This window comes from Dermochelys coriacea, chromosome 5, assembly GCF_009764565.3.
Source record: "Dermochelys coriacea isolate rDerCor1 chromosome 5, rDerCor1.pri.v4, whole genome shotgun sequence".
Classification (NCBI taxonomy): domain Eukaryota; kingdom Metazoa; phylum Chordata; order Testudines; family Dermochelyidae; genus Dermochelys; species Dermochelys coriacea.
The window spans coordinates 101265916-101281803 of NC_050072.1; the positions used below are offsets into that span (position 1 = coordinate 101265916).

The window sequence follows — 15888 nt, forward strand, 5'->3', positions numbered from 1 at the left end:
TGCATGTCCTGTGGGAATTGGTTGATCATAGGATGACTATGAGCTGCCAATGTGATATGGCTGTGAAAAAAGCTAATGAGGTTTTGGGATGCATCAGGAGAGGCATTTCCAGTAGAGATAAAGGAGGTTTTAGTACCATTATACAAGGCACTGGTGAGACCTCACCTAGAATAGTGTGTGCAGTTCTGGTCTCCTATGTTTAAAAAGGATGAATTCAAACTGGAGCAGGTACAGAGAAGGGCTACTAGGATGATCCGAGGAATGGAAAACTTGTCTTATGAAAGAAGACTTAAGGAGCTTGGCTTGTTTAGCCTAACTAAAAGAAGGTTGAGGGGAGATATGATTGCTCTCTATAACTATATCAGAGGGATAAATACAGGAGAGGGAGAGGAATTATTTAAGCTCAGCACCAATGTGGACACAAGAACAAATGGGTATAAACTGGCCACCAGGAAGTTTAGACTTGAAATCAGACGAAGGTTTTTAACCATCAGAGGAGTGAAGTTTTGGAATAGCCTTCCAAGGGAAGCAGTGGGGGCAAAAGATCTATGTGGTTTTAAGATTCTACTCAATAAGTTTATGGAGGAGATGGTATAATGGGATTTTGGCAAATAATTGATCTTTAAATATTCAGGGTAAATAGAACTAATCCCCTGAGATGGGATATTACATGGATGGGATCTGAGTTACCCAGGAAAGAATTTTCTGTAGTATCTGGCTGGTGAATCTTGCCCATATGCTCAGGGTTTAGCTGATTGCCATATTTGGGGTCGGGAAGGAATTTTCCTCTAGGGCAGATTGGAGAGGCCCTGGAGGTTTTTCGCCTTCCTCTGTAGCATGGGGCATGGGTGACTTGAGGGAGGCTTCTCTGCTCCTTGAAGTCTTTAAACCTTGATTTAAGGACTTCAATAGCTCAGACATAGGTGAGGTTTTTTGTAGGAGTGGGTGGGTGAGATTCTGTGGCCTGCGCTGTGCAGGAGGTCGGACTAGATGATCAGAATGGTCCCTTCTGACCTTAGTATCTATGAATCTATGAAAAGAAGAGATTAAGGTAGAACTGGTAGCACTGCCTATAGTTATGATTGCCTGACACCACCAATTATATGGTCCTATTTTCCATTGGCTATAACTTTGCCAAACTGTAATGGTTTGGGTGAAACGTTTAATGAAAAATGGTTCCCAATTATAAGATTAGGGAAAACCTAAACCGTTTTGCCCATGTTCAACTCTTATCATAATTTCATAAGGAAGCTCCAGTGCCTCCATGCTTTGAGCAGAGATTTGAAATATGGCAGGGGCATTGTCCTGATATTGGGGATGTACCTTTTGCTGTTTTTATGTAAGAACTCCCAAATTTGGCCAAGTATAAACCTTTGAAAAAGTCACACATGGTCAGCAGAGACGCATCAGAGTTTAGCAGCTACATTTTCCAAAGATTTCATCTAAACTGAGCATGGTCCAGCCCAGGGTTAGAGGGGCTGAGCAGGACAACTCAGGTACATCAGATGCTTGAACTGAGAGCTGGGACTCTGTCTAATATGGACACAAAAAGGGGTAAGAGCTCAACTGGTGGTGGTCGTGGTGAGTGGCAGCAGAAGGGGAAGTTGATTGGAACAAGACCAGGTCAGTGAGGGGATTCTAGGTGTACGGGTCTGCATGGAAGAAAGTGCACGGATGAGAAAGCCTTCTAATATCCAGTGTTTTCTATATGCCAAGGGAGAGGAAAGTGAAACCTGAGTCTCAGTAGTGGCCACAGTTTTTATTTCACTTCCTCAAATGACAAAAGAAATTTTACAGCCTTAGAGTTTTCCTACTGGCCCATTTTCCTCTTCACAGAGCTGTGTTATGGGATTCTGTTTGTGAAACGTGTCTTCACTTTCAAACCGAGAGGCTTCTTCTTAGGTCAGTCACCATGTCACCCATGTGCCTAATAGGGAGATCTCTCTATACAAGCTCTATTGGGGGCAGGGGAGGGTGTTAGGAATGAGTTAGGTCTTGGTCATCGTGCATCTGCCTAGCAAGATGGTGGTGCCCGGCTCAGCCTGGAGGGGTGGAGGAGCCCCCTGCCCAACTCAGCGCTTTGCTGCGCAGATCCTGTGTGAACTGCTCAGTTTGGAGTCTTTACTATTCATTGAATGCATACAGCAACCTCTGAGGAAAGACTCCCTGTAAACACATCTACTTTGCCTTAAGTCCCTGGGAGACACTCACGGTGATCTACTTATCCTAAAACTGGGACTCCTGTGATGAATACATTTCATGAAGAACCACCATCACCATTAGCTGCCTTTACAGGGACTGATCTCAAGAAAAAGTGTCATAAAATGTGTAGCTAGATAATAAAAATCAATCAAAAACCCTCAAAAAAAATCGCTCTCCACACTCGGAAGTTTCTGGAATTGGTGTGGTAGTTTTGGGTATAGTTACTGGACTCAAACTCCCTGAACGCAAGTTTCTTTGGAAAAGGCCATGTGCACTGTATGGGCTCAGAGAAGCAGAAAGCAGGCTGTTTTTCCTAACTCAAACATTCTGCAGCAGGGTTTTTTAAAAAAAATTTACTTAACTAAGTGGTTGGTTAACTGACTAGCTAATCAGTGATTTCAGCAGGAGAAGGAGGGGGACAAGGAGTCTGTATGGATTCCAGCTGAAAATTTCTATAAGCAAGTGGAGGGAAGATGTAGCTTTTGACTTACCAGACTGCATAGATTTGGTGATCAAAGACTCAGACTCAGGTAAACTCAACCAAAGCCTTTGGGAACTCTTGAGTTTCTTCTCACTGTATTTCTGTGGAGACTGACCTGTTTAGATTTAATTTGGGTTTTTTTTTCTTAATTTATGTTTATGTATAACCGTGAAGATACTTTTCAGAGTAGCAGCCGTGTTAGTCTGTATTCACAAAAAGAAAAGGAGTACTTGTGGCACCTTAGAGACAAACAAATTTATTAGAGCATAAGCTTTCGTGAGCTACAGCTCACTTCATCAGATGCATTTGGTGGAAAATACAGAGGGGAGATTTATATACACACACAGAGAACATGAAACAATGGGTTTTATCATACACACTGCAAGGAGAGTGATCACTTAAGATGAGCCATCACCAGCAGGAGGGGTGGGGGGAGGAAGGAGGAAAACCTTTCATGGTGACAAGCAAGGTGGGCCATTTCCAACAGTTAACAAGAACGTCTGAGGAACAGTGGGGGGTGGGGTGGAGGGGAGAAATAACATGGGGAAATAATTTTACTTTGTGTAATGACTCATCCACTCCCAGTCTCTATTCAAGCCTAACTTAATTGTATCCAATTTGCAAATTAATTCCAATTCAGCAGTCTCTCGCTGGAGTCTGTTTTGGAAGTTTTTCTTGTTTTTGAAGTGAAGATACTGTATGTGGTTTATAAAGTAGCCATGTTATGCTGCAGACATTAAATTGTAGTTATTATGTTTCTTTATCGTAAGATTTTATAAACTTCAGAATTAAGTTCATTCCTTTTAATCCTTTTGGACTTGAATGTGAGGAGGTTGACCCTGTGCAATCTTTGCTGAAAACCCTCAATGACTGAATTCTGGGTCTCCAGGTGCTTTTCTATGGGAGTTGGGGGTTTTTAGCTCCTGGAGAAGGGCAATGAAGTAAACTCTAGCCCACTAAAAGGTTCCAACAATGCAACTTAATGAAGTAGCCAATAATTTAAAAATATAACACACACCCCTCTACAAGAGAGGATCTACATCAGAAAATTTGGGCCAGATTTGTAAAGGTATGTATGCAATGGGAGTTAGATGACTAGGTGCTTCTGAAAACCTCACTAGGCACCTATCTGCATTTTTAAATACCTTTGAAAAATCTGGCTTTGTGGCCATTTTTCAGCATCTGCAGGGTCTGATGGCATGGTGGTAAATAAAGCTTATGCCCTCTCTATACCAGAGCTCACACCAGCACTGATATAGCTTTATCCACGCTGAAAAATTCCTACTAATTTTTCTAGGATAGATGAAACCCAAGAGCATGAGCTACTTCAGACACACATGAAGGGCTTGTCTGCACAGGGAAATTGACCAGCACAGATATTCCAGAATAACTCACTCTCTCTGAACCTCTATTCTGGACTAAAAGTGACTTATTTCAGAATATTACTAAATGGAGTAATTATTCCATAATTAAATCAGTTTTAATCCAGAAAAAGGTCCACACAGGAACTCTATTCTGAAAAAAACCATGGTGGAACAGCTTACTCTGCTATAGCTGTGCTGGTCAATTTCCCTGTAGACAAGCCCTAGCACTCTGCAAGAAATTACACTGGTTTTTAAAAATTCTCCCTGGTTACTGTGGGTATGCAAGGCTGCTCATCATTCCATGCTGTTTTCATTCATTACACTGATTTTTTTCAGCTTCACTGCCTCATAGGACTGCTCAAAGGACAGCGGTGGCAAGTTCAACTGCAATGCAGGAGAACAAAATTTGACAAGAGTTTGAGGTTTTTTCCCATGGCATAGAAGGCATCTATAGGCGACAAGGGACTGCATTTCTTGAGAAACACATCCTGTTAGCTGGCTTAAAAGCAGTAGTACTATGATAAAGGAAGCCCTTCCAAAGCTCTTGCAGCTAAAGATAAGCTGCTGAAAAAACTGCATGCTGGGAGGAAAGAAAGTAAGAGGGAAAGGTGGTTTAGACTGAGGAACACTAAAAACACCAGTGGGCTAGGAAAGAGGTTTTCAAACTCTAAAACCATGGGCTTTTGTCCCCTCACCCCAACCTAGAAATTTGAGGTTCTCAGCCCCAAACCTATTAATTTTGATCAACATGGATTTTTGCCCCATCCCCACCGTTTGCTGGTTACATTTTAGGACTTCAGGCTCTGGCTGGGCTATTTTCAGAGCTGAAGTACCACATGCAAAGCGGACTGGACAATATGCTTTAACCAGCCTACAAAAATATTAAGGAATTTGTATGGGGAGGATTGTTTGTAGCTGGCAAAGCATATTTTGCTCTGTTAATTGTAATGTCTTAACTGACCATTTGATGCAATATGGTGCATTCCAAAGGCAAAATAAAACAAACTGTTCTTGAGAAATCTCTTGAAGATACAAACATAAGTGTCACTCCTGCTAGAAATGGCTTAGCATCATCCAGAAATCGGAGAGGTGAGGAAGCCCGCACTTTACATCAATGCAAACACTGACTGTATGCTAGTTAAATTACAAAACAGCTACATTATTGTATTCAATACTTTTCATTTGTACTGAAGGAAAAAACTAAAACTGCAAAATTATAACTTTGGGCACATATGGGATAACGTGAAATATAAAGAAAGGAGACAACCTCAATAACTTTCCATCTTAAAACAGGGAACATATCCGGTGATTAGAGCACAGGACTAGGTTCTGTTACCAGTTTGACTTTTTCTGTGACCTTGGACAACTCAAATCTCTGTACTTGAACGATGACATTTAATTCTGGTCTTGGAAGGATTGTGAGGCTTAATCATACTGTTTGGATGGTGCTTTAAAACGCTTAGATGGAAGACTATAAAGTGCAAAGTACTATTTTTATTCAATATATTAAAAAGACTAAATTTACCATGAAAGCTATGTTCTCTAGTAGCTATGCAGGTAAATGCACATTCTGGCATTGCAGAATCTTTTAGTTTTTTTGTTTTGTTTTTTAAGCGAAGAACTGTCTGCCTATAAATCCAGGGGAATAAGTTACAGTATAAGTGATGCATATCAATCTAAAATTAATCACAAAGTATTATATTTTTGAGGTCCAGCCCTGTATTGCTTTGTGGGAGACCCAGATGTGTTTGTTGGCAGTCTCGCCTTGGTTTAGCATTGACTGGAAATGTTAAGGAGGCAACACACTTAGCCCCCAAGGACAGAAGGAGTGTCTTACTACTTTCAATGGTATGTCCTCTGACCAGTCACAGTGGTGTTAAGGGTTTCTGAGGGAAACTTCATTTTTTCTCTCTCTCTTTTAACACAAGACAGCAGCCACAATGTGGAGCCTTGGTTTTGTGTATGTGCAAAGTGAGGGAAACAATGAAAAAGGAAAGTCTCAGTGCCCAATATGGAATAGATTTCTTACCCCATTTACCCCCAAATCAAACAAAATATCGAATGTGTTAAATAAAAAAGATCAGGTCTTACTAGTCTTGGGAAAAGTTGCTCTTTTACTTCTCACTGGAGTGCGTTCACTATCTCTTTCCTGTATGCAACAGATAAATGCACAAGTATGCACAACTAATCCAGGCCTTGCTTTCCAATCTTCCTATTTCCTCCCTAAAGAGCAAAGATAAATGACTGCATCATTTCTGCCTACTAGTCTGCCTAGAACTAGTCCCTATTTCTATACTCACATAGCTATCAGCTTTTGGTTGATATAGGATAGAGACAGATAGTGATATCCTTATTTCTAGATACATCTTCCATTGTATTATTTTCAGCTACAGTAAGATGTGCTAATAAGTCTCCTGAAACAAGACATCTTTAAAAGGCAATGCATGTGTACATTAAAGAATCTCAAAATAAATCAAGACAATTATATTTGGGTCCATAAGATTTTATGTAGCAATAACCACCGAATGGGCATTCTTAATTAATTTTCTAACAATAACAAAACTACTACTAATTTTGCACTGCTGATACTCCCTTTAAGATGCCTCCATAAAAGCACCCAAGAAACAGGTGGCTATGTTCAAAAATACATTTAAAAAAAAAATCAACATTCACCTTATCTATATTAGGAATTGTTTTTTACTAATCAATCAAAGTAGCTGATAGTTCATAATAGACTTGATTTTGTTCTTGGAGTCGCACTGTCTCTACTTTCAACAATATTTACACACACTGGAAGAAATGGCAGTAGCTTCTCTACCAAGTTGCTGTCTGCCCAGATTCTTTCATCCCCTAAAAAGTACTCCTCAGCAGATCTGCATGTCCGCTATGTCCATGCTGGAGGAGCACAAAAAGGGAAGAGAATTTTACCTAGGACGGGATTTAAGGAACTTCGGCAAGTTACATACATGCCTCTGTGTGAAACGGGTTAACATGGAGCTAATACAGTAGGCATGAATTACAGCATAAATAGCTATGCGTGAGACTCTGAATACTGTTTGTGTGTATCCTACAGGGAATGGTATACATATAATTGTTTGGGAAACTCTTGGCCCTTCAACTGTCCAAGGTGTTTGTATGGAAATTGTCTCTGAAATTCACAGAGCTTTGCTGATCTTTCCATGACATTTCTGGAAAATACATCAGCTAATGATTCATTTATTTTGTTTAGTGGAAGCTTAGAGACAAGGCACCACCTACCCCGATATTATCAGACACAGTATGACCACTGCCTATTACTGTTAATTAGCTGTAATCATACTTTTATGCATTAATTTTGCCTACCCACTTTTTGATGTCACCAGACTTCACAGGAGTTATAAAACCCTGACAATATCTCATATGTGAACTATAGACTAATGTTTCAGTAACAAAACTGCAAGAGAAAAATGTCCCATATCTTAACTAAATCATCTATACATGTTGTATTGCAGGCAAGGCTGTTTCTACAATGAAGGCCAAATAATGTAAGCCTCCCAGTTGGAATGCTGAGGAACATGACTAGGGATGCTGATCAATGTCTAGAAGCTGAAATAAAGCATATGGCAGAGGGAGAAAAGTGAGAGAGTCCATAAATGGACTTTGTGAAGATTGAACACTTGACAATATTTGGCAAAAGCCTGGATCTTAGAAGTCCTTCTACTGACAGGTCTGAGAAAACAAATAGGCAGAGTCTGGTGTATGTTTCCTAGTGCCCAAAGCCTGCAATACAATTTCTGACAACTTTTTAAAGCTAGAGACATGGATCTTCTACAGATGGGCAGAAATGAGCCTTGGTGCTGTCAAAAAAAAAAAAAAAAAAAAAAAAACAACCCAACAATAACTCTGGATAAGATATTTTACCAGTTTATATATATCATGACAAAGTGTCATATTGTAATAAGGTTGTGTGAACTAGAGTTACTCTGTGACACTTCTTTAACACCAAGACACCTGGAAGTCATGACATCACACTGGATCTAAGAGGACCCGCGGGATGGAGCATGCAGCATTTCCCCAAGATTCCAAGGTAGAGTGGAGAATCCTTTAAAGTTGAGTGACAGCAGAGAAGAGAATGATTAGGCAGCATAAAATCTCCACCTGACAGCTTTGCTATTACTGCAAGTATTGCTACAGGAACGCCACTGGCCCTGGTAGTGGGAAGAGAGGCTACGGATTTGCACAGGGGTGTTTGAGGGACAGGAGAGACTATTTGCACGAGTTCCCAGAGTAGCTTTACACTACCCAAATGTAGAGCAGCCATAGGTTCCCTTGTCAGGATCAACTGGCTCAGCCAATTTGTGTTCTGTAAAATGAGCACTCATGCTCACTGCCATTTAAGCTGCATCCAGAATCTGGTCCTAAAAATGAATTACCGTACTGTAACCCTCTGTGACACATCACAGTTGGCTCCTAAAAGCAACATGCTGTAAACTTCCTTCTGGATAGCCCAATATGAACAACAAGAGCTTTGCCTGTCGCACCCTGTCCCAAAGATAAGTGAGGAGAGGAGTGGAAGCTGGGAAGGTATTTTCTCATCACTGCACATGTGCTATAATGGCCAGTGAAAGAAAACATTTTAAGCAGTTTAAAGGCACAGTGCAAAGACGTGGTAATTTTCTGAAACTGATGGAGTCAAACATGCAATACACCCAAGCATTGGGCCAAATCCTACTCTTAGATACACCAATGTAAATATTAAGTAATTGCACTGAAATCAGTGGAGTTATTTCTACTTAACAGCAGTATAACCCAGCAGAATTTGGTCCATTATATTGAGTTCTAACCAACCATTTTCCTCCTTTTCCCTTTTGGTGTTTTTACCACATGAATCTCTTACTGTTAGTATCCTGAAATAATAATATATGTTTTGCTATGGTTACTAAACTATCATACAGATGGTGCAGTTTACTTGAGGGGTGGAGAACCACACAGAGGTTAATTCTTTTCTGGTTATTGATTAATCATAAGACAATTATTGGCTATTTTTCCATGATTTTCTTTTATACAAAATTATAACTGTCATATGATTTTGCTTGTTGGAATGCAAGTAGAAGTGTTGTTTCATTGCACTTCAAGTAGTCTGGATTTACAGCATCACACTCGCTATCAGTACCTGGCCCGGGAAACTAATGATCCAACCAGCAGACCTGGTCACGTGCTACCTCAGGCACATCTCGCTTATGCTAAAACCACCACGACGGTAACAATGCTCCCACTACTGTGACAATGTGGCATCAGGAGTGCACAGAACTCTAGGAAATAAGTGACATGTCACTTCATTGCCTGTCTCTCCCATCAGGCCTGGGTGCAGACAAGGGACCAGTCAAAGGGGAGATGAAATGATCAGGACAGTCCATAAAGACAAAGTGCCGCTGCAAATGGACATGTACATTATATAGCAATGTTGGAGTTAAATTAATACTCTGGATGGGGCTACAGCTAAATCACATTGGAAACCTGAAGCTAGTGCAAAATGTGGCTGCTTGCTTGTTAAGCCTGTTTTCTCATCATGATCACATACACCTCTTATATAGCTCAAATTTACCAATGATGCCCTAATCACAGAGAGGAAGTAATTCAAATAGCTATCAAACTCACCTTAGCCTAAGCTTTTTCTCCCTAGATCAGCTGTTCCTAGGGTTTTGCCTCCTTTGTCTCAGTCACTACTCCCCTTGCCTTGAGAAAGAGAGAGACTTCTACTATTATATCCTGGTTGACGCTAACAATCTGCTGGTGATACTCAGGAATAATCTGCACTGTACTTTCAAATGGGACTCAACAGTGGAGCTCCCTACTTCACTATGAAGGGTCCTACTCTTGCAATTCTTCCTAACTAGTATCTTTTTATTCCTACTCAATATAATTTTAGACAGGTAGATAAATATGCAATTTACAAAGAGACAAGACTCAGACTTTCCATCTCCTATACCCCCTAATGCACAGAAATTGTAGATTTAATAATTGGTCTTAAAAGACATAAATGGATTGCTACTCCTGAATCTAAAGGAGGAAGAATATTAATAAGTACCCTTTATGAAAAGATCCTTTGTTTCAGTCAAGGAGACTGACTATATACAATTCTCTCTTGCTTACTGACTAGTAAAACCAGACAGCAAGTCAAATTACTTGTTGCATTTGGCTATAACTTTAAATTGATAGCTTTCTATGTGTTGTCTTTGGATGACTGGACAGGAAGATGCTACTAATTTATTTAAATTATTTATTTATTTAAAAACACACACAATAAACTCTGTCAATACAGGCAAGCCAAGTTGCTCCTCATGCCCCCATTCCATTTTTAAAACAGAAGAACCCTGTCTTATCGCTACCCTTAACACAAGAACCACACAGGCATTTGGAAATTGCATTTGTAAGCATGTATGCAGGAATGTTTTCACATCAGTAATTAACGTATTATGGCTTTCACAACATTGACATTTATAAAAAAACTCCTCAAACTGGGAAAAAAAAGAAAAGGAAATGGAATGGATTCTTCCACTTTAGTGCTATTAATTCAAAAACAACGGCTCATAGTAGTTTTTGTGAATGCAAGTTTCACTAGATATATAAAAGAATAACTTGGGTTCTGAAGTCTTTACAGACAGCCATGCAGACACCTATTGGGTACATGCACCGTCTTTGTAATTGCAACATCTTCATCCAAGTAGGGCTATTATTTTGGTTTTTGAAACAGCGAAGACTTTGGTTACTTGACAATACAGAAGTGGTAATTTTCTTCTTGTGATCTGAAAAATTCTTGGTGAAAAACTCATCAATTATAGACACTCACAAACCACGAGCATGGAACATGAATAATTCCCACTGGCACAACTACAGCATGTGGGGTCAAGACTGGATATTATCCAGACAATACGTTCCAAAGTTTAGGTGAACAATTGTTCTTCATGTCATCTTCTTTATAACAGCTCTCAACATATTTGAAGACTTATCAGGTTCCCTCTCAGTCATCTTTTCTCAAGATTAAACACTGCCTATTAATACATATATACATTGTTTTAGTGACGTCATTCCTAATGTTTCTGAGGACTATATTTTATGTTAGAGAAGATTTGTGGGTTTATGTTCAGATTAAATGTTAGCCCACATTCAAATTGCAACATATACTCAACTAACGGCTTGTCTACAAGAACACTTAATTTGCAGCAAGCTGGGGTGTAAATCTACCCCACACTAGCTTGCTACACACTATTGCCCATGTGGACCCTGCTGCCATGCACTAGAAGCTCCCTAGTGCACTTGAATCTATCCTGCTTTGAAACAGGAGATCAAAGTGCACTAGGGAACTTGTAGTGTGTGGCAGCAGGGTCCACATGGACATGTCATACACAGCATACTATCGTGGGACAGATTTACACCCCAGCTTGCTGAGAACTAAGTGTTTGTATAGACAAGTCTTAAGTAAGTGGCTTGAAATGTCCAGCACCCATAGCTCCCAGTTACTGCAATGGGAGCTGTTGGGGACTCAGCATTTCTGAGAATCAGGCAGGTACCTAAAAGTGGATTTAGGAACTCTTATTTTTGAAAATCTTGGTCTTTATGTTCTTTATACTTTTTGTCATGTATGACAGTTTGGAAAAAAAAATATAAGCCATTATGTAACAAGTTTTTTTTATTGTTGATATCTGCTGTGATCTGATTTCCCACAAACTGGAGTATGGTTTTTCCAAATATTATCCCTTAAATAAGGCTATAGCAATATCTGAAACTGCTATCTGCACAATAACTATGGTGTCCAGTCTGTGTACAAATGCTTAACATTGGCACCAGTTATGGAGTTAGATGTTGGTTGAAAGTTTCTACCTATGTTGCCCCCATCACCATAGGACCTGACGGCCTCACATATTAGTTCTGACAACACTGACAGGGTAGGGAAGGATTAGGAGGCTCATTTTACACATGTTCAGTTGAGGCACAAAATTTGTCCAAGGTCACACAGGCAGTCTGTGGCAGAGTCTGAAATTTAAACCAGATCCTGAATTTCAGTTCAATATCTCAAACACAGGACCATCTGGTCTCACTAATCAGTATGCACATGGTAATCCCTCCCGCCATCCTTTCTCTGCCATATTTGGAAATATGGATCTGAAAACATGGATGTTTCTGATGAACTGAATGTTGGTGACCATTGGCAGAGCTATCTGTATGCAGGGATTTGCTTCAGCTGTAGCTATGGCACAGGGAAAAAAAGATAGAGTCTAGTCTATTGCATTAATTTTCAACTTATTTTGAATGCCAAATTTCCAGTTGAAAAATAGTTCATATTCATTTTTTTATTATTAAAATATCCTCTCATAAAACCACTGAACTACTCTTACATTAAAAACTTACTATGATCCCATTTGTTTCAGGAAAATTCTCTTTTCAAAATAGTCCTCACAGTTAGCACATCTAGTAAATGAAGGCACGCTCTTAATTTTTTGTTTGAAAAAAACATTATATAGGATTGTCCTTACCTGGGTAGAAATACACTTTCCACTACGTAGAAGTCTTGCATAAGTACATCTCTGTCTGGCTTAGAGGTGAGGTTACCTACTGTGTATCCTATTCCCAGCTGAATAGCTCCTTTAATAGCAGATGATGCTGTCTGCAAGAGAAAATAAGCATGAGAATGCAAGTTTACTATATCTGGATTCCTTCTCTTTATCATGAGCACTCTTTGAACAAAGCATTTTATTTTAATTAAATCTTTCTTTGGGGTTGGTACCTGCTCAGCTTTACTTTTTCAGGTTGGAAAGCGGATGAGATTCACCTCTAACTGGAGTTAACTGCTACTCAGATAAAGATTTAAAGAGATACTGTGATGTAGCTGAGGCCTGAAATCTAAACACATCTTATGAAATAGGTATAGGCTGCGATTTTCAAAAATGCCTAAGGGATTTGGACATGGGAACTGTCCTAATTCCTATGGGAAATTGGCATCCAAATCCCTTCAAGAATTTTGAAATACAACCTATAATCTTACAGGGAATACCCTCCCAAATTCTAAGGGCCAAACTCTGTATGCAGAGCTACTATGGACGCCGATATATGAGCTTCAAAATATAGATTCTAGCTTAACTATAATGAATTATTTTACTATATATAGCAGCAGCAAAAGTGTCAACAGTTTAACACTGGTCATCAAGGGTGGTATTCAGTTCCAATTGTGTAGCAGAGACTATCATAACTGCTAGAAAAGAATATCAGAATCAACACCATTTTGATAGTTTTAACTATCCAGTAAGAAAGCATTGTACTTTACACTTCGTAAGCTACTTAGGCTTTCTATTAAAAATGGCACACATGAGTGTAACAAGACAAAAGATGGGGACAGGAACACAATGTTACATAGACCCCTGCTATGTGCATAATTTGCAGGTTTCAAGGTAGGTTTTTTTTGTTTTGTTTTTTTAAAAAAACAAAACAAAAACAAGAAGATAATGACAGTGAAAGACAGCTGAGTAAAATGTCAAATTCTCACTGCAGATGAAAGCATCTGAACCAGCACGATTTAATTGAGCTAACTGGGAATTACAGTCGGAAGGGCTCCAATATCAGAAATTAGATCTTACTTTAGTTCTCAGAAGTGCACGTGCTATGGTGACTATTTTTAAATGTGAAATGATGTAGCAATTTGTGCTTATTTTAAATAATTAACACTACATGCCAGGAAGACCTTGCACTTGCATAACAGTTCATTGGTGGAATAAAACAAGAGAGAGTCCTTACAGTGCTACTTCTACTGTAAAAAGATTTGGCTTGTGTGTGGTTAAGAAGATTCCCATTTCTCTTTCCCTGAAAAGCCTTGATTCATGAATGATTAATGCCCTGCATAATCACTAATTATGTCACTTCATTTAAGCTGGTATTCATGCAGACAGATTCTTGGTACACAACTGGACACCCATTTAGTACATGGCTGGAAAGAGGGCTGAAGACTGAAAATATAGCAGATAATGAGGAACTGCAACTTATTATTGACAGAGGATTACAGACAAATCAGGTGGAAAAGCAACTGAGAACTTAAGAGGACATTAGTCTTGCCATCACAGCTGGGCAGGAACATGAGCTGTTCCTGAAGATTTCTCCAAGTGGGCACAGGTTACCATGTATAGCCTTGTAGTGTGGAAGTCCTGAAGCTTTTTTCATACTGTGGACTACATCTTAACAGAAAGTTGTTTTCTAGATCACCTCCACTTCCATTCGTGATTGCCATCAGGAGCGGAGTTGATCAGTGTAATCAATCACCACCCCTGTAGCAACCTCAGCAATTGTTTACATGGAAAAGTAATATTGGGAAAGTATTTATTGAGTTTTTGGTATTGTATTATTTGTATTAATTGTATTATTTTAATACAATTTATAGAAGCTAGAAGCAAAGAGGAGAACCAGCATCATGTTCCCAGCCAGCATTCACTGGAGGCTCACAGACCGTAGAGCCACTGGTATACTCTTTACACCAAATTCCTAAAGCATGGTGGCCCAAGCATGCCTTTAACTGAGAGTCAATCCTGTATTTACAGTTGCATCAGATGACAAGATAATGTGTATTTTTAAAAAAATGTTGGACTCTTTCACTGAGAACATTTGTTCCAGTTTAAAATATTTTATTTTGTTCTTAAGAGTGCAATCTGGGAGAAAAGTGCAAGGGAAGACGACAGACTTAGGCGATTTTACAGCTGGTCCCTGAGCCTTAAGGGAAGCACTTCTCTCTGGCTATGTCTACACTACGAACCTTACAGCAGCAGCAGTACACGGTCTCCTGCGTACCTGCTCTATGCCAGCGGGAGAGTTCTCTCTCGCCAGCATAATTAAGCCATCACCAATGAGTGGTGGTAGCTGTATGTTTTTTTCCCACACCGCTGACTGACAAAAGTTTTGCCAACAAAAGTGCTAGTGTAGACAAAGCCTTAATTCCCCTATCTTATTACTGCAACAATATATTTATTGGAGGTTAAAATCCCTTACTGTTGGTGGGAAAATTCCACTCCTGAATTGCATTTTCTCTGTACTCATGGTTCCCTTTTACAGTATTCCAGGGCAGCAAATACAGTACATGATCAAGTTTCATACCATGTCTCGTATATTTTTAAATTCCCTTTCAAGACTCCAGTACAGTAGAGTCGGCAATAAAGTTCAGGGACTTTCAGTTAGAAGAGCTCTCTCCTTTTAGAGATTGAAATGGATTTTTCTTCATTTTAGCCTTATATGAAGGTTCAGAAGATACCCCTTAGCCTTAGCATACCTGCACAATGATTCCGAGATCACATAACTGGGAATCAGCATATTTTAGAGTACTAGAAACAGCAGCATGAGAACAATCCGCGTGATCAACATGGATATGCAGGTTTTATTAACCTTATGCTATGAAACCAATTAGCTTCTTGTCTGATGTTCCACATCATGACAGTAGTTTTGCATCTGTTATTGAAAACAGTTGTAGAGGCCACTATTTTATTCAACTCCTTTTCCTTCTGTTTTCTCTGCACATATCTGAATCACACTTACATGGTCCGTTGGCCACTCCCACTCAGACTCATGCATGCTAATATTTCTGAACATTCTGCTGCTACATACTGTCCAACCAATACTTCTGCCTAGTTGCATAATTAAACTGCTCATTAAATAGCACCATCTGGGCCAAAATCTGCCCTCAGCTATGCATACACAACTCCTACGACTTCAGTTGGATTGCACATCATGCCACTTCACAAAAATCAGATTTTTGGCCCCTTATGTTTAATGCTTGAGCAACCACTCATCCGCCCTTTCAGAAACAAAGTAATCTGATCAACAGAAGTT

At 39.5% G+C, this 15888-nt stretch overlaps 1 protein-coding gene across 6 annotated transcripts in view; it reads right to left on the reverse strand.

Annotated features, from left to right (window-relative positions):
- PIP5K1B (phosphatidylinositol-4-phosphate 5-kinase type 1 beta) overlaps window positions 1-15888 on the reverse strand; it is a 168648-nt gene that overhangs the window by 81388 nt on the left and 71372 nt on the right. For all 6 annotated transcript variants that reach the window (XM_038403537.2, XM_038403535.2, XM_038403536.2 and 3 more), the window contains one exon: window positions 12561-12691. In XM_038403537.2, the coding sequence (XP_038259465.1) occupies window positions 12561-12691 (131 nt within the window). The remainder of the gene's footprint in view (window positions 1-12560; window positions 12692-15888) is intronic.